Source organism: Anoplopoma fimbria, chromosome 24 (assembly GCF_027596085.1).
Source record: "Anoplopoma fimbria isolate UVic2021 breed Golden Eagle Sablefish chromosome 24, Afim_UVic_2022, whole genome shotgun sequence".
Classification (NCBI taxonomy): domain Eukaryota; kingdom Metazoa; phylum Chordata; class Actinopteri; order Perciformes; family Anoplopomatidae; genus Anoplopoma; species Anoplopoma fimbria.
In genome coordinates this window covers 25,223,631-25,246,964 of record NC_072472.1, presented here as the reverse complement: position 1 = coordinate 25,246,964, position 23,334 = coordinate 25,223,631, and the positions used below count along the sequence as shown (strand labels likewise).

Here is a 23,334-nt window from a genome sequence, read left to right as displayed (position 1 = left end):
TTGTACCACTTTGTCATTTCTGTGTCCTATATTAGTGAGCACATGGAGATGGAATTAAGTAAAAAAGTATAGAGAGAGGGAGGGATTCCAAAACAAGCCTGTGCTAAAGCCTTACATTCTACCAAACTTAAAGCCAAACTGAACACTGAGCTGTATATGGTTGACTTGAGCCAAGTCTAGACTCTAACACAAATACACTGAACTGCAAAGATGCTTCAATCTTGTGATGATACCATACAACTCAAGATCAAATAATAAAGTTCCTTTTGTTGATTTAAATCCTGGTTTTCAGAGAGGGAACATATGGAAATTAGATTAACTATGTAGGAAAGGTTAGTAACGGAGTCTCAAATGATTATATGAATGGATCACTTTAGTTCTTTAACTAAAACTTATTTTCATTTTCTCCCTCATGGTTCGTTCTGTGCAGACCATTATACAATATCATCCTGTCATTATGCCTCTATATTAACAGTATTAAGTTTTAAGCTATAGAGGATATTAATGCAATATACATCCATGTTTTTTGAATACATTATATTTAATGGTCTCATTATCATAATTTGATGCACAATGTTAATGGTCAAATGATTTGCATTAAATGGTCCTTTTCAACTGTTTTCCCTCTGGTGTGTAAACAGGACTGCTTACCCTTTTTATCTTTCCTGATCTAAGCCATATTTTCAAAAAGAATCATCAATAATTTAGCTTTTTACATTAATGCCACTTAGACAACAACATTTTTGAAAGGAAATTTGTTTGGAAAAATGTTACACATTCTTAAACTATAAGTAATTACTTACAGAACTTGTATTATTATGACTTTATGACGTTTTGTAACCGCTCCCACTCTCTCTCTCTCTCTCTCTCTCTCTCTCTCTCTCTCTCTCTCTCTCTGTGTGTGTGATTGCTGTTTGTGTTCCCCTGGTGACAGTGTGGAAAGAAAGGACCCCTTGGCTGCACTGGCGCGGGAGTATGGGGGATCTAAGAGAAACGCTTTACTGAAGTGGTGCCAGAAGAAAACAGAAGGCTATCCGGTAGGGATCACAGGCCAGAGACCTCTCTCATATACAAGGCGGAATCCATTCACTTTCACACCCTGCTTTTCTCTGTTACATTGTCCAGCAGCTTTATTTTAGTCTGGTCAGGTTTTTATTGAAAAGTGACATGACAGCTCCCACTCCCTCACTTTATATTGCATTGCTGCAGCATTGGACTGTCTGTAACCCCGGGCTCTGTAGTTTTTTCAGCCATCACTGAGGTGTTACAGTGTAGTGGCACATAACTGTTTGTAGCCCCACCATTCACCCACCTGTCATCTCACTGGGAATATGAAGTCACTGGCACAGAGGTAATGGAAACAATGATGCAAAGCCCTCCATGTTACAGACACACTGGATTTATACAGGTGTGTATATATATATAGCCCTGCTTGTTTTTATGCATGTCCATTTGTTTATGCATTGTTATTGTGTCGTGTCCCCATCTGTGTTCCCTGTGTCCATGGAGCCAAGTGCTGACAATCACCTGGTTTAGCTGCTCCCCTAATACCCAGTTTAAGGAGCCCATTGAGCCCTGTGGGATTAGAGATTTGTAATCATCATGTTTGTGTGCCAGATTGCCAGCTAGCTAATGCTAAAACTCATTACCGACAGGCAGACTGGTCCCAACCTGTAAACTCTCGTTGAGGAGGAAAAAGGAGTCATTTAAAACCTACAGCGTGTATCCCTGTGTCTTGAAAAGCCAAGGGTGTCAATAACTGCTAAAAATAGACCCAGTTTTGCCAGTGATAAATGCCCTGAATAATAGGATAAGTTGTCAGATCAATAGTTCCTATTTCTCAAGCACAATGCTGCTCGGTGAACTTTGAGTCACCCTCCCTTCATCTGAGGTTGGATGTTTGATGGTCACACACGGCAGTGTTAGTAAAACACACACAGCAAATCGTCTGTGATGGAAATATCAGACCAGATGAGATAAAACTGCTGTTGAGCAACAGTCTGATGATCCGCTGTCATAATACGACACACCTGTATAAGGTCTTCCGGGGCTCACATTGTTTAGATTTTTACACATTTTACACATTTTGACACCGGTTTGCAATAGAAGGTCAGCGGTTCAGTACCAATTTCCACCATGAGCCTCATGCATATTTAGCTGAGAACTTCAATTAAAAGTGCTACAAAGAAAAAATAACAAGAAACTTAATTATATTAGTAGAAACCCGTAACGTAAAGTAATGCTACTGATTCGGAAGAGAGACAGCAGCAAATATTTTCAGTATACAAAATCAAGTTTATAAAAACAAGTTTTTAAAAGAGATTAAAAAGGCTTAAGAAAGTCATGCGGTCTGATGTCCTCAGGCAGTTTAAGTTGCCCTGGGTAAGAGCACCAGCTAATAGTCAGTGGTGGAGGTAGAACTCAGATCCTTAACTTTAGTCAAAGAAGTAATACTACACTCCGTTATTAGCAATATTCCTGAATTCAGAATTTAACTTTCTAAAATTACCTAACTACTATCTATATATATATGTATATATATATATATAGATATATGTATGTATATATATATGTATATATATGTATATATGTATGTATATATATATATATATGTGTATATATGTATATATATGTATATATGTATATATATGTATATATATATATATATATGTATATATATGTATATATATGTATGTATATATATATATATATATATATATATATATATATATATATATATATATATATATATATATATATATATATATATATGTATACATATGTATATATATGTATATATATGTGTGTATATATATATATATAGACATATATATATATATATATGTGTATATATATGTATATACACATATATATATATATATATATATATATATATATATGTATATATGTATATATATGTATATATATATATATGTGTATATATATATATACATATATATATATATGTATATATATGTATATATATATATATGTATATATATATGTATATATATATATATGTATACAGTACCAGTCAAAAGTTTGGACACACCTTCTCATTCAACTACTTTGAAGAATCTAAAATATAAAACATATTCTGGTTTGTTGAGCATTTGTTTGTTTACCACATAATTCCATATGTGTTCCTTCATAGTTTGGATGTCTTCAATATTAATCTACAATGTAGAAAAAAATAAAGATAAAAATAAAGAAAAACCATTGAATGAGAAGGTGTGTCCAAACTTTTGACTGGTACTGTACATATTCACTAACAAGTCCAGTAGTTAAATTAGCTTGAAAAGTGCAGTGTTATCAATCAATCTTAGCAATGATCAATCACCAGAAAATACAAAACCAAACAAAAATGACACATTTTCTCTGGTTCAAACTATATATATATATATATATATATAGAGCTTATATTTGAGGAGTTTGATCATTGCTAATATTGATTGATAACGCTGGACTTGTTGGGTATATTTTAATCTACAAACCTCTGTCAAATGTTATTGGTTCATCATATGTTATGTGTGTTAAATCTTACTATGGCAACTTAATGTGTTAAATCACACACTTTCCACCGCTGCTTGAATTTAAACTGACACTTGTTAAATAGTAACCAAAAGGAATTGCAAATCTCGGTTCAGTCCAGGACAGTAGGGTCCAGCGACATGAAACCCCAAACGGAGCCTTGTTTCCATTTAAGTATGGAAACTATGATCCCCTCTCACAAAGGGCTTAGCAACACAGTGTGATTATATGCAAGTATCAGGAATGCAGTAAGAAGATTTGGCTACTAGGAGAGTTTCAGTGTGCGGCATAATCAGTCCTCTCCTGGAGTAACAGTTCCTTGATTTGCTCTGTGATCCTTCATGTTTTTTCTCCATATGGGTCCATGTGCCTGACCTGTAATTGGATTTATTTAAGACTATTAGGCAGTTAACCATAAGTGTTATTCATTTCTAATGAATGAGTTTCCAGCAAACTTGGGTGGATGGAACTTATGTGTGTTTTTTAACAAACCTGATATCTAAAGGGAATAAGGATTTTTATATCTATTGACCAGATCAAGTTTTTATGGAACTTTTTAACATTATGTGGGGTAGTGGATTAAGAGAAGCAGATGAGATAAGATACCCTTATACATTGAGACATCTGAGGTGTAGGATGAGGCCCTGCGACTTAGATTTTCCCAAATATTTTGAACATAAATTTGAGTTTCCCAGCAGAGATATATGAGAGCGGCTGCTTTTGACCTCTAGGGATTCTTTGCTTTTTATGGTGAATTCCACCACCTTCCACAGGGATTTCAGATTTCTAGGATTCATGGATATGCCCTGTATGTTTGTGTGTGTGACATATAGTGCCTGTGCACCACTTACAGTAGATGGAGCCCAGTTGAGTGCTCTGCACCAGAACATATGTGGCCACAGGCCCACGCTTGAGTCTGGCAAGCCTAGGCAAAAGGTTACTGTCAGAGGATGTGTTGCACTTCATATGTCAGGTGAAAGGTCAAGCTGTTACAGTGTTATGAGACCACCATCCACGTGGAAGCCACTAACTACAGGCCTAATACCCAGAGACCGTCTGATCTGTCACACTGTTTGTAGCTCCAGGACAGAGACTACGACAGTCGCCTGAAATACAACGACATCCAGGTCGGCTGCTTTGTCTTTCTTTCTCTCTGTCATGCTTGTGTTCTGCTCTGATAAAGGTCATTGAGGTTTAGTTTTAACAATACATCCAGATGCATTTAGCAGCTCCTCTCCTCTCTGCTGTGAAGTAAGGTCAAAGAGGTAATAACTCAAGACTAATTGGCTTGTTTGGAGTGACCCAGTTGTAATTTATGCTTGGCCTCTTCAAGCTACATAATTAATGGTCACTTGGAAGAGGCAGCTTTGGCTGTCGCTGTTCACTTTGATAACAAGATCTTATATCGTGCTCATCTGCCAGCACGGAGCCAGAAATGCTGCTTTGTGAGACAGGGACAAAGCCGAAGGGGTCAGCCCTGTGCCAGTTCTTATTACAGACCCATTGTTGGCCGACCTTTGGTCAAACAGCAGCCTAATTAAAGTGAAACAGAAAACGTGATCTATTGTAAGAACGCCGGGAGGTTATTTGATGTTTAGATGAAAATAGCTGCCGAGGGCACAATAAATCTGTGTGATTATAGCTGGACACAAAGCCTGGTGTCACACTTAGCCTGTTTACTGTGATCATTAAAGGCATGAGAGAGATGAGAGCTTGTACTCATCACATGGGGAAGATTAAATTAGACGACAGTGTAGGTTGTGATGGACTAAAAAGACAAGAATGAAGCGTCACCTTGTTGATTCATGTGAGGTAAGGTGTGGTTCTGCAAATGCATGCTTATATGCCTCTTTCATGCATATGGGTGACATGGGAAAACAATCATGATCAAAGCAGTAATCATGGCCTACGTGCCTTAAATCATGCATCCTGTTGAGCCATGTGTGTATGTCCGTGTTTATGTATGGATGTGTGTGTGGATGTGTTGGTGTGAACATAGCCTGTCATGTGGATCTTGTCCCTGGACAGCCTGTGACAGCTAACAGTTAGGGAAATAAAAACACACACAGGATAGATAGGATGGCTGTGCCATCACCATGGAGAAGAGCACTTGAACCCCTGAGGGAGAATGAAGTGTAGGAAGGGGTTTATTCACCCAACAGCTGCCTCAATACCCGAGTAATGCAGAGGTCCCCAGAGCAGTTGAAAACGTGACCTGCCGAGGATGAGTCCAGTCAAGCTCCGACACTACAAATGTCAGATTCTGGGAAGCACAGATCGATCGGTGAAGACCTTAAGCTCACTCTGATTGACTCTGCCCCGTGGGAGAGACTAAAGGGGCCTCTCACAGGAAATTGGTATTCACAAGGGATCAGTGCTGGCTTGGACACAGACAGCTTTTAAACAACTTCTGTTACGCTGGTTTTCAAGGTGGTTTGTAAGATCTGGCTCAAATGAGCGTGTTGCTGCACGGCCTGTAACTGGATGTTTTGTGACTTTTATGTGTGTGACTTTTTCCTGCTTCAAAGTCTCAAAGTCTTTACATAGCCAGATTAGAAGGCTGTTTGACCACAAAGCAAGCTGGACCATTTTCATATCTAATTTTGAATTTTTAAGAAGAAAGATCTCTTATTTATGTGAAAAACGTTTGACACCTTAGTTGCAAAATATCTACACATTTGTTGTCTTGTATTTAGAAGCAAAATGCTTTCTTGTTGTGGTTCAAGTTTAACAAAAGTGGCCATTTCTGGCCACGTTCAGCGAGCAGAGTGTTTCTAGAACGTCTGGTCAGTTGAAAATAACTCTAGCCTCATACTGTATATTTATCAGGCTCTTTGATGTCTGAATTTAGGACAGCTCCGGACACTTTTTAAACTTTTCTCAATTAACCATGGAAACCAAACAAAAATAAATAAGCTGTTTGTTCAAGATGGGAACAATGAGCAAAGGCTCTGAACATCAGGCTCAGCTGGGCCTGACAGAGCACAGTTCATCCGGCCACGTCTGGGAAACTCACACACGCACACACACACACGCACAAAGCCATTGAAGAGACAGGAATGGACCCCAGGCGAGTGAGGAATGGAGGTCAGACATCGAGGAGGGGAAAAGGTTTGGAGTTCAAAGAGTAGCCATTAATGTAAACTCTAATAATGTAGGATGAACAACAATAGTAATCTGAGTGTAAAATTACAGAATACAGTTGTTATTAATAAATGTGCTGTATTTTTATTCCTCAAATTATCAGCTATCATAATAACTAAATAATATCTGGTTTAAATTTGAATAGAAACTTGAAACTTTTTTTCTTTGCTTAAGTGCAAAAAAAACATATTGAAGGACATATTGAGTTTAAGAATGAAAATAAATCAATGGTACAGCTATGATGATGTTTGGCTCCCTTTATATAATAATAATATAAAAAAGGCTATGTGCTGTTGTTTTCTGTCTAAGGTAGATCTGTCATAAAGCATCAGTACAGCTGATTTGTGCCCTCTTTAACCTGTGTCGCCCTACCCACCCTTTACCCTGCCATGTGTGCAGAATACATCCATTAAATCCGATGTAGAGATAGGCTGAATCTATGGAGAGCAGCACTCTCCAGCTCCACCAGCTCTGTGACCTTCCCTGTTGCCCTGTCTATTTCTCCATAGTGCCACCATTGGCCAAGTGTCATGAAAGCATGACAGCAGAGAGGCTTCACTCCGTGTTACTGGATGTGACACCAGTCCAGTAGCTTTCCATGTGGCATCAGAGTGCACACACTGAACTCCAATTGCTGCACACAATGTTAAATTGATGTCGGTGCTGCGTTCAGTGCTTGGCTTGTGTCCAGCTCTTCTGTGAATTCCATCTCTAAATGGTTTACTTAAGTCCCATGTAGGTCTGAAATGATTGCTCGATTAATTGATTAGTTGATCAACAGAAAAATAGTCAGCAACATTTTTGACAATCAATTAATTAATAAAGGCATTTTCTCTTCAAGAATAATGATTAACAATTGCTGTTTCCATCTTCTCCACTTTTCCTGCTTTTCTCTGTTTTCTATTATTGTAAACTTAATATTTGGGACTTTTGTTATCTGACGAAACAACATATTTGAGACAGAATCTTGGGCTCTGGGAAAGTGTACAGTCTTTTCTGACTCAATAGTAAGAAATAAGTGTAAGGTACAGCTCTATTTGTATATATTGTTTTGTGAAAATTATAGAAAGTAAATATAACATTAAATCTACACAAATTTCCAACCACTTTTTCCACTTTTCAACGAGCAGTTTCTTCATTAGCTGCTTATATTTTTTATGCTTGTTTTTAGTGACATCTGCAATGTCTTTTATATCAGCTGTGTCTTTCTTATGCACCATTAAAAGGCTAAGAATCAGATCTGTAGCATGGACCCATTTAGTCTGGCATGTCTTTGTCTACATTTTGTTAACGGATGAAACTTTCAAGGCTCATTTTCACTTGAAATTTAAATACTAATTCTACCATAGAATTGATCAGAACTGATCTGAACTGATCTGATTCCCACTTTGAGTCAGAACAATGTAGGCCTATACCGATAAACTTGACATTAACAATTTTTTTTCTCTGTCCAATCATCCTCTGTACAATCCCCTGCTTCTCTCTCATATACTCTCTTTCTCTGAGCCCTAAAAAGCCACGGCTCTGCCTTTTGTGCAGAGGGAGACGCTTCCTGTCGCTTGATGCTGTGTTTGCTTTTCTGAGCCGGCTCCCAGAGAGCTGTTGTTGTCCACTGCTGTTTTAGCATTCATGCCTCTCCCTCTCTTTCTACCCTAAACGAATCCCAACCCCCACAGGCAACCACTTTCTGCTCCCACTCCCACCCTGGACTCAAACCTACCTACTTGCCCTGGCCTGGATAAGGGCATGTGTTCTCCTCAGATCACCCAGACACACACTCTTACACACACATATATAAACTGCACTCTGCAACCTCTCTTATCAGCTTATTTGTCATTGTCTATGTTAGTGTCGGAGTCTCTGGGCTCTGATCAACCCCTGTCACTCCCTCTGTGAGTGTGTGTGTGTGTATGTCTTGCTGCACATACACACACATATATCACATATACATCACACACACACACACACACACACACACACACACACACACACACACACACACACACACACACACACACACACACACACACACACACACACACACACACACACACACACACACACACACACAGCTAATAGTGCTGTTGATGAGCCAGCTAAGAGAGAGACAGAGGGAGTTATGAGAAGAATGTGGGCTGACATGACTGCACAGGTCTGCCCTCCAGACATAATAGACAGGCAGTGAGTGATGGAGAGGAGACTCGAGCATCCAAACACTCTCATTCTAAGCCTCTGTTATACCATGAAAACATTACATGAACAAAATGTTATCTGCACAATAGAGATCACTCTTGGGCTTGATGTAAAACATTGCTGTTATTCATACTGTCGTACATGCTAGTATCAGAGTGTTTTTTTAGTATATAATGATGGAAGTTTTCTTTAAAAGATATACTTTTTATGACTGTGATTGTTTATCTTATGGTAATCAGAATTATGTGACTTATTGGGTGATTCTTGATCACAAACAGATCGACTGCACTGCATGACAAATAATAGAGAACGCAAACAAAGCCTCGGCCCAGGCATCTGCATCCTGCTCAGCTTCATTCATATCCCATTGTGACCACAAATGCTCTGTGACTTTCCATGATAACAATGATTGGATGCACTTTCAGTCATATGTTATTAATATAAAATCTGATTTAAGGCTGATAGATGCTCCCTGGCATGATATAAGGGATGTTCAGTTTCAAATTTAAGGAGATGTTTAACAGTAACATAATTCAATATTTAATGTATATTAATATAGAAAAAGACATGACATCATTTAACAAAACATGACATTTGAAAACAATTAATAAGACTAAGAGTCTACAGTCATGCTAGCAGCAGTGGCTAAGCTAACAGTTAGGTTAGCTGTTTTTCCATCCTATCAGGTAGTTAATTACATTCCCCTGGTGTCACATTTATGGATCAGGCACTGGTTGGATTAGCTCTGGTTCTCAGGGCCAGCACTAAAGACCAATGGCTTAGAGCAACAGTAAACAACACATACTGCATTCCCAATCTTTAGCATCTAACTAGAGCCAATGCTTTGTGTACAGACAAACAGATATACCCAAAGATTTTTTTATGCAGTGCAGTTTATCCCAAACATTAAAAAAAAATTCTAATCCCTTTTCAACAAGTCTTAAACAATTTCAAATGTAACTTTCTTGTTTCATGTCTTTCTGCTTTTTGCAGCATGGTAACAGTACGGCAGGGCTTATCCAGAAAGACACAACTCAATCCCTGTGTGGGGCTGTACCACACACATCTGCATGCCGATAGATATAAATGGAGAAGCAATTTAATGCAAACAGAGGTTTCAGTCTGCACACACTGGTCCACAATCAGAAAAAAGAGTAATCATTTCTGGCATAACTACAGGGACGGTACTGTTTGCACAGTCATGAAGTTCATATTTTTGTTTCTTAGTGAAACGTCTCAACAGCTATTGGATGAATTGCCATGAAATTTGGTACAGACATTCATCTTCCCCAGAGGAAAAAATAAAGAGTAATCTCTTTGGTGATCCATTGACTTTCCATACAATGCCATCAACAGGTCAAATTTTCTGTGTCAAATCCTGGTTTATGGCCAAATACCTGTACACTGATGACATTCACATCGACCTCAGCTGTAATTTGGGCTAATTAGAAATAATATAATACAAAAAACTAAGATGTGAACATTACAGTATATCTGCTAAACATCAGCATGTTAGCATTGCCATTGTGTGCATGATGCTGTAGTTAGTATACTATAAATTTACTTATTTTTAATGTGAGATGTCGAAGTTGCATATTGTAGCTAAAGTTGATTTTGTTCCAAGTCTCTGCTAGCACAATAATCAAAAAGTAGTGGAATTAATAACTTAGTATTAATGAGGGAATATGTCATAATAATAACAAAAATATCTTGATATAATGTGAAAAGAATCTTAGAAAAACAAGAAACTGAGTTTTTTGGGGGTGTCATGGTGGCAGCAATATGTTGCTGTATTTAACACAATATATGCATAGGTTAAGGTTTTTTTTAACCTATACTCGATGGACCAGGATCTAAACTCTGTAAGTTACCCTGGTTCAGTGTGTGCTTGGGTATGGGAGTCCTATGAAACCTCACAGACATAAACTCCTGATCTGGGAGAGTCTCCCTGGCGGTGAGCCCCATTCCCAAAGCTCATGGGACGGCTAAATGAGAAGACACTGGAAATAACTTATCTATCAAAAAGTGAGCCAAACAATGGCCCGGAGGATGTCTTTCCTCCGAACTCTCTACTCTTATCAAGCCTTGAATACGCTGTATGCGAGTACGGGGTGACAATTCGCTGTGAACAGCGCACACACACACACAGACAAACAAAAACACAACAGACTGGACATGCTGCTTTGTACGTTCCTCACACCGAGGAGAGATCAGAGAGAGCATTGGAGTCTTAAATGGGATCCAAGAAGAAAAACCTCCCATTCTCTTCCAAAGGAAACATGATTAGACATTAATGAACTCTGAAAGACCCAGAACAGCATACAATAGCATTCAAATTTAATTGTCATGTTGTTTCCTGTGGTTCTGTGACTTAATGGTGTTTTTCATGGCCTGTTTTCATGGCCTGTTATAAAGAGGCCATTTGCTCTCCTACACAAATCATGGGCACTTTAAGCTCATTATCATTATGATATATTGATTTTGACTTGTCTGTAACTTTTATGTTTTTTTCTCTGACCTTTGCCTACTCTTCTTTGGTTTCTACAGAATATTGATGTGACCAACTTCAGCAGCAGTTGGAGTGACGGATTGGCTTTCTGTGCGCTCTTGCACACATATCTGCCCGCCCACATCCCTTACCAGGAACTCATCAGTCAAGATAAGGTAGAAAGTTACAGGAAGATTGCACACACTCAAGTCCTATTTCACACTAGTCTCAGTCTTAACAGGCAGGTCTGTGCCTCACCAGCATATAAAAACTGCAACTTCAACACACCAAAGTAATCAGAAACTAATGTATTTATGGAAGGGACACACCCATATACAACACCTTTTATGCAATTTTCTCTCTTCATACCCTTAAATGTAGACTTTCCTTACACACATACATCTCCAATCACCGGATCAAAATGCCTACTTGCTTGCATACTTGGATTCACTTATTACTGGGTCGTGACCAACACATACTTGTATATTTAAGTCACATGCAAACTCTGTTGTTTCTCATCAGTTTGTACCAGAAAAGTGAGGTCCTACATAGCTTTAACTTGTAACTTTAGTGTTAACTAAATGCATTCCGATTTGGACGCCTCAGTTGTTAATTGGATCAGAATTTAATGTAAATTGAAACAAGGTCCAAAAGACACTCAAGAGGCAAGTGACAACGACGGCCTTGACAGTTCAGGGTCAGACCAACCACACAATGCCAGTGCCACTTCCAGCCAAATGAAAAGACGTTACAAGGCTAGCTACAACAATCTGGGATTTACCGTAACAGGGCCAGAGGAACTGCAAAGGCTGTATATAGGGGGGTTACTCTTCATTGTTTCATTGTTGGTATAGCATAAGATGACTCCAAGCTCACCCTGTAGCGAGTGCCCAATGTAGGCCTTGGCAGCGGCCAGGGTTTGAGTCACACCTATGGCCCTTCGTGTGTCATCCTCTGTCTCTCTTGCGTCTTTCCTGTCATTCTCCAGCTGCACTAATAAAGTCAAAGAAAGCAAATAAAGGAATAGTATGCTATGAAATGTAAAAAAAAGTCATAGTAAACTATATCATGAAAAAGATATACTAAACCATATCATAAAAAAGTCGTAGCATAGTATGTCGGAAAAAATATCATACTAAAGTATGTCATTAAAAATGTCATAGTATGGTATATCATAAAAAAGTTATAGTCAAGTCATATTTCAGTACATTGAAAAAAGTAATTTAAAAGTCAAACTATAGTATGTTGAAAAAGTGATAGTATAGAATGCCAAAATAAGTCATAAAAAGTCATAGTATACTATTATGTTGAAAGAAATAAAAAAAAAGTCATAGCATAGCATTTAAAAAAAATCATATGTATCGTATGTCAAAAGAAAGTCATGATATAGTATGTCTAAAAAATCCATAAAAAGTCATAATATACAGTGGGTACGGAAAGTATTCAGACCTCTTTAAATTTTTCACCCTTTGTTTCATTGCAGCCATTTGCTAAAATCGAAAAAGTTCATTTTTTTTCAGCAACCCATCTTGACAGAAAAAAACAGAAATGTAGAAATTTTTGCAAATTTATTAAAAAAGAAAAACTGAAATATCACATGGTCATAAGTATTCAGACCCTTTGCTCAGTATTGAGTAGAAGCACCCTTTTGAGCTAGTACAGCCATGAGTCTTCTTGGGAATGATGCAACAAGTTTCTCACACCTGGATTTGGGGATCCTCTGCCATTCTTCCTTGCAGATCCTCTCCAGTTCTGTCAGGTTGGATGGTGAACGTTGGTGGACAGCCATTTTCAGGTCTCTCCAGAGATGCTCAATTGGGTTTAGGTCAGGGCTCTGGCTGGGCCAGTCAAGAATGGTCACAGACTTGTTCCGAAGCCACTCCTTTGTTATTTTAGCTGTGTGCTTCGGGTCATTGTCTTGTTGGAAGGTGAACCTTCGGCCCAGTCTGAGGTCCTGAGCACTCTGGAGGAGGTTTTCTTCCAGGATATCTCTGTACTTGGCCGCATTCATCTTTCCTTCAATTGCAACCAGTCGTCCTGTCCCTGCAGCTGAAAAACACCCCCATAGCATGATGCTGCCACCACCATGTTTCACTGTTGGGATTGTATTGGGCAGGTGATGAGCAGTGCCTGGTTTTCTCCACACATACCGTTTAGAATTAACGCCAAAAAGTTCAATCTTGGTCTCATCAGACCAGAGAATCTTATTTCTCATAGTTTGGGAGTCCTCCATGTGTTTTTTGGCAAACTCTATGCGGGCTTTCATATGTCTTGCACTGAGGAGAGGCTTCCGTCGGGCCACTCTGCCATAAAGCCCCGACTGGTGGAGGGCTGCAGTGATAGTTGACTTTGTGGAACTTTCTCCCATCTCCCTACTGCATCTCTGGAGCTCAGCCACAGTGATCTTTGGGCTCTTCTCCCACGATTGCTCAGTTTGGCTGGACGGCCAGGTCTAGGAAGAGTTCTGGTCATCCCATACTTCTTCCATTTAAGGATTATGGAGGCCACTGTGCTCTTAGGAACCTTGAGTGCTGCAGAAATTCTTTTGTAACCTTGGCCAGATCTGTGCCTTGCCACAATTCTGTCTCTGAGCTCCTTGGGCAGTTCCTTCGACCTCATGATTCTCATTTGTTCTGACATGCACTGTGAGCTGTAAGGTCTTATATAGACAGGTGTGTGCCTTTCCTAATCAAGTCCAATCAGTTTAATTAAACACAGCTGGACTCCAATGAAGGAGTAGAACCATCTCAAGGAGGATCAGAAGAAATGGACAGCATGTGAGTTAAATATGAGTGTCACAGCAAAGGGTCTGAATACTTATGACCATGTGATATTTCAGTTTTTCTTTTTTAATAAATTTGCAAAAATTTCTACATTTCTGTTTTTTTCTGTCAAGATGGGTTGCTGAGTGTACATTAATCTCATCTCATTTTCGTCCGCTTATCCGGGGTCGGGTCGCGGGGGGAGCAGCTCAAGCAGGGGGCCCCAGACTTCCCTTTCCCGGGCCACATTGACCAACTCTGACGGGGGGATCCCGAGGCGTTCCCAGGCCAGTGTTGAGATATAATCTCTCCACCTAGTCCTGGGTCTTCCCCGAGGTCTCCTCCCCACTGGACGTGCCTGAAACACCTCCCAAGGAAGGCGCCCAGTGGGCATCCTTGCCAGATGCCCGAACCACCTCAGCTGACTCCTTTCTAAGTAAAGGAGCAGCGGCTCTAATCCGAGTTCCTCACGGATGGCTGAGCTTCTCACCCTATCCCTAAGGGAGACGCCAGCCACCCTTCTGAGAAAACTCATCTCGGCCGCTTGTACCCGCGATCTCGTCCTTTCGGTCATCACCCAGCCCTCATGACCATAGGTGAGGATAGGAACGAAGATCGACCGGTAGATCGAGAGCTTTGCCTTGCGGCTCAGCTCTCTTTTCGTTACAACGGTGCGGTAAAGCGAACGCAATACCGCCCCCGCTGCTCCGATTCTCCGGCCAATCTCACGCTCCATAGTACCCTCACTCGTGTACATTAATGCGAAAAAAAAACTTTTTCGATTTTAGCAAATGGCTGCAATGAAACAAAGGGTGAAAAATTTAAAGGGGTCTGAATACTTTCCGTACCCACTGTATTATGTCCAAAAAAAAAGTCATAGTATAGTATGTTAAAACAAAGTAATTAAAAAGTCGTAGTATAGTATGCCAAAAATATTCATAGTATAGTGGGTCAAAAAAGTCATAGTATAGTATGTCGAAAATATTCATAGTGTAGTGGGTCAAAGTATAGTATGTTGAAAAAAGTCATGAAAAAGTCATTGTATATTACGCTGAAAAAAGTCATAAGAACGTCATACTATGTATGTGAAAAAAGGTCAAGGTATAATATGTTGAAGAAGTCATAAAAAAGTTATACTATAGTATGCCAAAAAGAATTCATGGTATACTGGGTCAGTATGCTATTAAATGTCATAGTAGGGTTAGGATTTTGAATGAAGACATATCTCGAAAAAAGTTATAGTATAATGTGTCCAAAAAAACATAGTATAGTATGTTGAAAAAAAGTCATGGTATTGTATGTCTAAAAGGTCATAGTATAGTACGTCAAATAAAGTCATAGTATAGTATGCTGAAAAAAGTCACAGTATGTGTTGTCGAAAAAAGTCATAGTATAGTACGTCAAAAACAGTCGTAAAAAAGTTGCAGTATAACATGATCAAAAGATTATTGGATAGTATTTCGAAAAAAAAAAAGTCAACTTTAGAGTCCAACTGTGAAAATATTTCCAAGGAAATTGACAGTAATTCCCTTCTCTTAATGTACAATAACAGAAATAGACATACGGCTAAAAACAGGGACAAAAAGCTGAACAAGGTAAACATAAACATTTGACTACTATAAACATATGACTTGTGACTAATTTGTACAGATTCAAGTACAAAATACAATGGTGCGGCATGCAAAATGTGGAATGATAAATGTAACAGAATGCTTTCCATGCATGAGGTAGGTAAGGATACGACAGTATATACGAAGTATACAGCAATGTTGGTTGTGATGATACTAACACTCTAAAGAACAGTAGATGTTTAAACTATACACTATATAGAGTTTATCTATAAACGATTTTGACTCTATATAACTAGTTTAACTGTTCATCATTTGTGTCTGAGTTTTTTTACAGGAGTTATGCTGTATTGTCTACATAATGGGAGAAGCTGAAACAGCTTGTGTCCAGAGTGTGAATGGTCTACAGTGTTGTTTCCTGCCATTTCTTTACTCTGGAGGTGTCTAAATCTGTGTCTGTTTCAACAGCAGATAAAGTGCTTTTTTGTTATAGAAAAAAATTAAAAAGCCATAGTATATTATGTCGTAAGAAGTCATAGTATATGTCAAAAAAGTCATAGTTTTTTTATGACTTTTTCTACATACCAGACAAAGACTTTTTTAGTTAAGTTTAGTATGTTGTAAAACTCAGTCATTGTATCTTTGTCGAAAGAGTCATATTATAGTATGTTGAAAAAAGTGATAATATAATATGTCGAAAAAGTCATTAAAAAATCATAGTATAGTATGTTGAAAAAGGTCAGAATATAGTATGTCAAAAAGAGTCATATTACAGTATGTCAAAAAAAGTCATAACAAAGTCATAGTATAGTATGTTGTGAAAAGTCATAACAAATTCATACTATATATGTGATATAAAATCATATTATATCATCTTGAAAAAGGTTATTAGTCATAATATTTAAAGTTTGTCGAAAAAAAGTCATGGTATGGTACACAAAAAAAGTCATAGTTTAGTATGTCCTAAAAAGTCATAGTACAGTATGTCGAAAAAAGTAATGGTATAGTTTGTAGGAATAGTCACAGTATACTATGTAAAAAGAGTCATGGTATAATTTGAAAAAGTCATGAATATAGCATGTCGAAAGAGCCATATCATAGTATGTTTAAAAAACCATTCAACCAGTCATTAAAAAGTCATATAACAGTATGTCGAAAAAGTCAATAAAAAGTCACAGTTTAGTAAGTCAAAAAAAGTCATTAAAAAGTCATAGTATAGTATGTAGAAAAACGTCATAAAAAAGTTATAGTGTAGTAAATTAAAGTAATTATAAAGTGATAATATAGGATGTCCAAAAAAGTCATAGTATTTTATGTTAAAAAAGTCATAGTATTGTGAGTTGAAAATAGTCATGGTATAGTATCTCGAAAAAAGTAATTGTAAAGTATGGCGCAAAAAAATCATAAAAAGAGTTATAGTATAGTATGTTGAAAAAAGTCCCAAAAAAGTCTTGGAACAGTATGTCGAAAAAGTCATTTAGAAGTCAAAGTATAATAAGTCGAAAAAGGCATAAATAACTCATAATATATGATGTTGAAAAAATGCATAAAAAGTCATAGTATAGTATGTAAAAAAATTCATAGTATTGTATAGCAAGCAAAGTCATGGTATGGTTTGTTGAAAAGTCATAGTATAGTATATCTTTTTATAAAGCAATAGTTAGGTATTTCAAAGGAACACGCAATATAGTGTAAAAAAATATTAAAAAGGTCAAAGTATAATATGTCAAAAGTCACAAAAAGTCATGGTATAGTATAGAACATGCAAACTCCACACACAGAAGGGCAATGGCACCTGGGTCCCTCTCGCTCTGAGGCGACAGGGCCAACCACCACAACATCCTGCATCTCTATATTATAAATTCATCGGACAATATTTTGAAAGAAATCATCAAAATTTCAAAAAAGTCATAGCATATTGTGAAGGAAAAAAATCATAAAGTAGTCTGTCCGAAATTTATAAAAGAGAAAAAGTATAATCCCAAAAAACGTGACAGTAAAGAAGTCATAGTATAGTATGTCTATAAAATGAACGCAAAGAAATGGTATAGTTTTCGAAAAATGTATTTTATAGTATTTTTAACAAAGATTAATATATCATGTCAAAAAAGTCATGGGATAGTATGTTGAAAAGGTCACAAAAAGTCATAGTATAGTATGTCAAAAAGTTTTATGTATAGTTTACTGTTAAAAAAAAATACTAAAGTATGTTGAAAATGTTCATTAAAAAGTAATATTATACTATGTTAAAGAAAGGTAAAGTATTGTTTGTCTGAAAATGAAAATATATAGTATAATATGTTATAAAGAATGTCATAGTATATTATTTCATGACATTCTCATAAAAACTTTTTATGTATAGTATTCCATAAAAAAATCATAATATGTCACAGTTTTCGTATGCTCCTGAATGGCATAAAAAGTTTTAATTCAGAATGTTATAAAAAAAACTATTAAGATGTCAGGAAGTTGGTCATCAAAAAAGTCATGAAACAGTTTAGTAGGACATGAAAAAAGCAAAGTATAGTATGTTTAAAAAAACGTCATATTATAGGATGTCATTAAAAGTCATTGTATAATATACCATAAAAATTGCCATAGTGTATTATATCATAAATACTTCATAGTGCAGTATACCTTAAAAATGTTTAAAAAAAAGTATGTCATAAAAAAGTCATATTAGAGTTTGTTATAAAATGTCATAAAAAGTAATAGCATAGTCATTAAAAAGTCCATAAAAAAATCATGTCAAATCAAATGCCTTAAAAATATCTAGTAGATGACACAGAGCCCTGTAAAGGTTACCACAACACTGACTGGATGCTTTGCTCGCAAAATCTTTTTCTGTTTATTATATTGAATTAATACAGAATTAATTCAGAGATGGCAGATATGCATTTGTTTAGTAAAAGCGTGTGCTCAGTACGTCTTAAATTAAGTAAAGCTGTGAATTTATTTGAACCTGAAGTGAATGTCCTCTCTGATTTGTGAATAGAGCAAACAAAGTGCATGTTCGGTATCATGTCTTCCTCTGTGGACATGTAGGTGGTATATACAGTATCTATACAAACAATATAGTACCTCTCTGGGGACTGCGGGTCTTTCAGACTGCAACGACATTAAAACAATAGACGAACACCTCCAACCAGGCCTGACATGTCCTACGTGACAAATTAGTAGTCATATAGGCACGTGTTGTGAATGTGTAACTCTGAGCTGATGAAAGAGACATCTCTCTGAATAATTCAATAGACCCCTGTTAGCTTTAATAACTCTTGCTGAGTGACTTTTCCCCAGGCTCCAAACACCCAACCTTTTCCCAGTATACTCTGTCCTTCCAATAATCCCATTACTGCCCTCCTATGCCCTTTTACACAGATGTTTTTAAGAAAACAATGTTATAGTCGGACGTATATTTAGGTAAAAAAGGGGGAAATTGTTACAACAAATCGTCATCATCCATGATGTCTATGGTCTAATGTCTGTTTTGATTTCCCATTTTCTTTCTGTGCGAAAGTGACTCTACCAAAGTCAACAGTTCCATGAGTAGAAGGGCTAAATCTAAATGAATTTAGTTTATGGGGTTGTTATTTAGGTTCACAGTATAGAATTACACTTATCAAATAAACACAGTGGATAATACAACACACTGAAATGCTCATGCAAACAAGCTAAGGCTGTTTAAGACTGTCTCTCGGGTGTTTGGAGGGGTTTATACATGTATTTGTTCAAACCTCCATGTGTGGTGTTGCAGGATGACGGGGTGCAGGGAGTTTCACAGTGTCTGAACGCTGTGGCTGTGGTGTAGTGGAGAGCAAGGTAGTTCTCCAGTCAGAGGGTCGGTGGTTTGATACCCGGCTTCAGCAGTTGATGTGTCCTTGGGCAAGACACTTAACCCCAAGTTGCTCCTGAAGGCTTGCCATCGGTGTGGACTGGATGATGAATGTTAGTTAGAGTCTGATGGTGGCACCTTGATGGTAGCCTGTCATCAGTGTGTGAATGGGTGAATGATATGTAATATACTACTGACTGTAAGTCGCTTTGGATAAAAGTGTCTGCTACATGACTGTAATGTAATGTAATGTAATGTAATGCCAAATGATTTTTTTTCTTCAGGACCGGAATCTGACCCTGGCTTTCCAGGCTGCCGAGAGCATTGGGATCAAAACCTCTCTGGTGAGTTGAGCTGCCACAGACCTCACACACACACACACACACACACACACACACACACACACACACACACACACACACACACACACACACACACACACACACACACACACACACACACACACACAGTAAAGAGATGTCCGGAAATCATTTTATCTGACCATTTTTGTTAAGATTTTTTTGATTGCGTCACATCAGTTATTGATTCTTTTTCCCGGATTGCCTTGAGCCAACCACTGTGTGCTGGAAATGTACGACACTTTGCATCAAAATAAACTAACTGATACATAATTCTGATACAATTTGACTTTGATTGTCTTAGTTGGTTTATGAAAGCATTGGTGTCTCTCCTCAGAAATGACTTAGGTGAGCATAAGAACCCTCCATGTTTTGTCATGCAGTAAACAAAGTATTATGATGGTGAAGCAGTGCAATGTTCTTATGGTAGCAAATGTGGAGTGAGCTATCCATTACTTGAAGGAATAGTCAAAACCTTTTGGCACATATGCTTAATTGTATTCTTGCTGAGAGTTTAAAAATAGATACCACTGTCATATCTGTCAAATACAAAGCTAGAGCCTGGAAACTGTTAGCTTAGCTTAGCATAAAGACTGGAAGCAGGGGTAACCGCTAGCTTGACTCTGTCCAAAAAAAAAAAAGCACCTATAAAGCTCAGACATCTCTTGTGTTTAATCTGAACATTTGTGAAACGAAAGCCATGCTAGTGACACTATGAGGGGGACGTAAATGTGTGTACACCATTTTAATAGAAATCCTTCCAAAAGTTGCGAATGAGCCTTCGGTATTTCCCAAAATGTCAAAATTTGAATTTAGGAACAGCATTTTCATGGTGGCTTTTTCAACAAAAAAACAAAAAGCTAAAGTTGAGGAAAAGACATCCTAGTTATTGTTTTCTAAAGCTTAAATAACTGTTCAGACTGGATTTACAGTAGCCTAGCAAACAACCTCATTACCTGTCATCAATGAAATGTTTTGATTAAATACTTATTGCTGCTGAAAAGTATGTGACATCAACTTTTTTTTAACTGAGCCCCGCCCACTTCAAACCACTGACGAAAGCACAGAGAGAAAAAACACACAATCTCTCATGTGAAAGAACCCACACTGAACAGTTTAATGTGGACCAGGGTCAAGGGAAATCCTCTGCTTATAATAATCTGCTGAGGATCTGCTGCAAACATGATCAAGTAGATCGAAATCTGTTGGATATTCATTCTCTCTGAAGGTCCAACCAAAATAACTACTCTGTTATGACCTAGAACAAACATAAACCAGTCGAACAGTCTGGTCTAAATGTGGAAGAGCAAGGAAAATTAGACTTAAATGTTTCATGAGACCAAGGGTCACACCTCTGATTAATTCTCCATTGCGTGCTTGTGGTAACAAGAGTGGATATGGAAAGTTTGTTCCCATGCCACTGACTTCCAACTTTTCAACTGCTTATTTCTCTGCTGCATAAACAGAAACATCAGACACAGTCCAGAGAGAAGCTGATCATCCTCCTTTAGGATGTTGAGACATGCTTCAGTATAAATCTGCACTAAGGGAAGCTGCTGTGACGCTGGCTCGATACGGAGTCATGTGAGAGCCTGGCTCACCGTCTGACTCATTACTGACAGTCAGGATTTATCAAATTATAACTCAAACAAACTGTAACAAACAACAGCAGTCTAAAAGAACTGTAGAACACATTTTTTTCAGCATACACATCATTTTATACTAAGCAGCACATTGATTTAATTTGTCCTGCAAAGGTCCCTCATTCCCTCAAGATGGTAAACTCACTCTGTTATCTGTCAAAAGTAAATAACTTGCCAAATTGGATGGTCCCTTTCTCAATGGCTAGATCAAGACAGTCAAAAGACTGTGGAAGTGTATCAGTTTGACATAGGACACTAAAAGGATGTATCCTTGTGTGATTCCTCATTGAGACTCTCATAAGGTAACCCAATAATCATGTGCTGTTTTCTCAAATTATAACTCAAACAAACTGTAACAAACACCAGTTTCAACAGACCTTTCACAAGTTTCTAACTGTCAATGTCCATCCTCATTCAGTGATTAATTTAGATGTACTGGGAATCTAAAACACAAAATAAAAAAAGGGAAAAGAAAGTACACAAAAAGCATGTGACTCGCAAACCATATAGAACAGAAAACCAACCATAAATCCCCTCCTACACCTCACTGGCCACCTGACTTATCTACTTTCTCACTGAGTGGTTCAATCAGCAGTGAAGAATGCAAATGTTATCATGATTTTTGTTTTGTGTCTGTCTGTGTGATGTGAGTTTGCAGATATTGCATGTTTCTATGTTCTAGTGTTTAAAGCTTGGTAATCGTAATTTTGGGAGTCTTTTAACATTCGTATTCATGGCACTTGGAGACGCTCGTCTTAGGAGTGAATTCATAATAATGCTGCTCACATTAGACATATACATTAAAAAAACTGTTCAGATCAGAAGATCATATCAGATCTAATGCAGAATTTTAGCTCTGATTGGCTTGACAGATGTGCTGCTTGTAAGAATCAAAATGATTACATTCCAAACACCGTATCTCCCACACCTAAACTCTAGGTCGTTGTTCATTCACCCGTCTTTCTGTCCAGGACATGGAGGAGCTGATGAAGACAGACAGGCCGGACTGGCAGAGCGTCATGCAGTACGTCTCTCAGATCTACAAGTACTTTGAGACCTGACCGACGGGGAAAGAGGAGCTGGAGACCGATGAATCAGAGGCACTGCAGCACTTTTAACGTCTTCCAGAACTACATTCACCTTCCACACAGAACCCTTCTCCTGCTCACAGTTTTACACCAGGGACATGACCGAGGAATTCTCCGTTTGTTGGAAATTTAAAACAGTCACGAAGCGGCTGTTTTCTCATTTCTTAACGGGACACTACGGTGAGCGCTGAGGCCCACATTTACAAAGACTGCAGTCAGGAAACACATCACCTTTTCACAACCTTTAAGTGTCAATTGAGCATCTGAATAACAAACTAATGAAAGTAGACTAACACATTATGGTGCAAAATACTTTTTAAGCCTTGTGGCAGTTGACAGAATGACTGAGATAGAATTCAGAACAGATTTTTTTTCCCCTCTCTATTGACTTTGAAAGAATTGACAAACACACATATGAACTTTTGTCAGTACAAAAGATACTTTTCAATTTTTTGCTCATTATCAGTGAATCAGAATCAAATGCTCGGTTTCTGGTCGTTTTCAACATGTGCCAAATCTTCTTCCAAGACACAACTTGTTAAAGAGCATCTATGCATGGTGAAGGTGCAGCCTAACCTTCTGGCTGTGTGCTCAGTGTGGCGTCTACTGTCACTGAGCAACATTCATGCGCCAGAGAGCGTTTGCTGAAATGTTGCTTTAAAGAATTGGATCAGTTCTCATTCTGAGTGCTTATTGTGAACTAGCTGAGGTTGTAATTTGCAGAGC

General features: G+C 37.8%; 1 protein-coding gene across 1 annotated transcript in view; it reads left to right on the top strand.

Annotated features, from left to right (window-relative positions):
• specc1 (sperm antigen with calponin homology and coiled-coil domains 1) overlaps nt 1–22,921 on the top strand; it is a 61,797-nt gene extending 38,876 nt beyond the window's left edge. The window contains exons 12-15 of the mRNA XM_054625890.1: nt 935–1,037; nt 11,416–11,532; nt 19,803–19,862; nt 22,492–22,921. Coding sequence (XP_054481865.1) covers nt 935–1,037; nt 11,416–11,532; nt 19,803–19,862; nt 22,492–22,581 — 370 coding nt within the window. The 3' untranslated portion in view covers nt 22,582–22,921. The remainder of the gene's footprint in view (nt 1–934; nt 1,038–11,415; nt 11,533–19,802; nt 19,863–22,491) is intronic.
• The last annotated feature ends 413 nt before the right edge of the window (nt 22,922–23,334 follow it).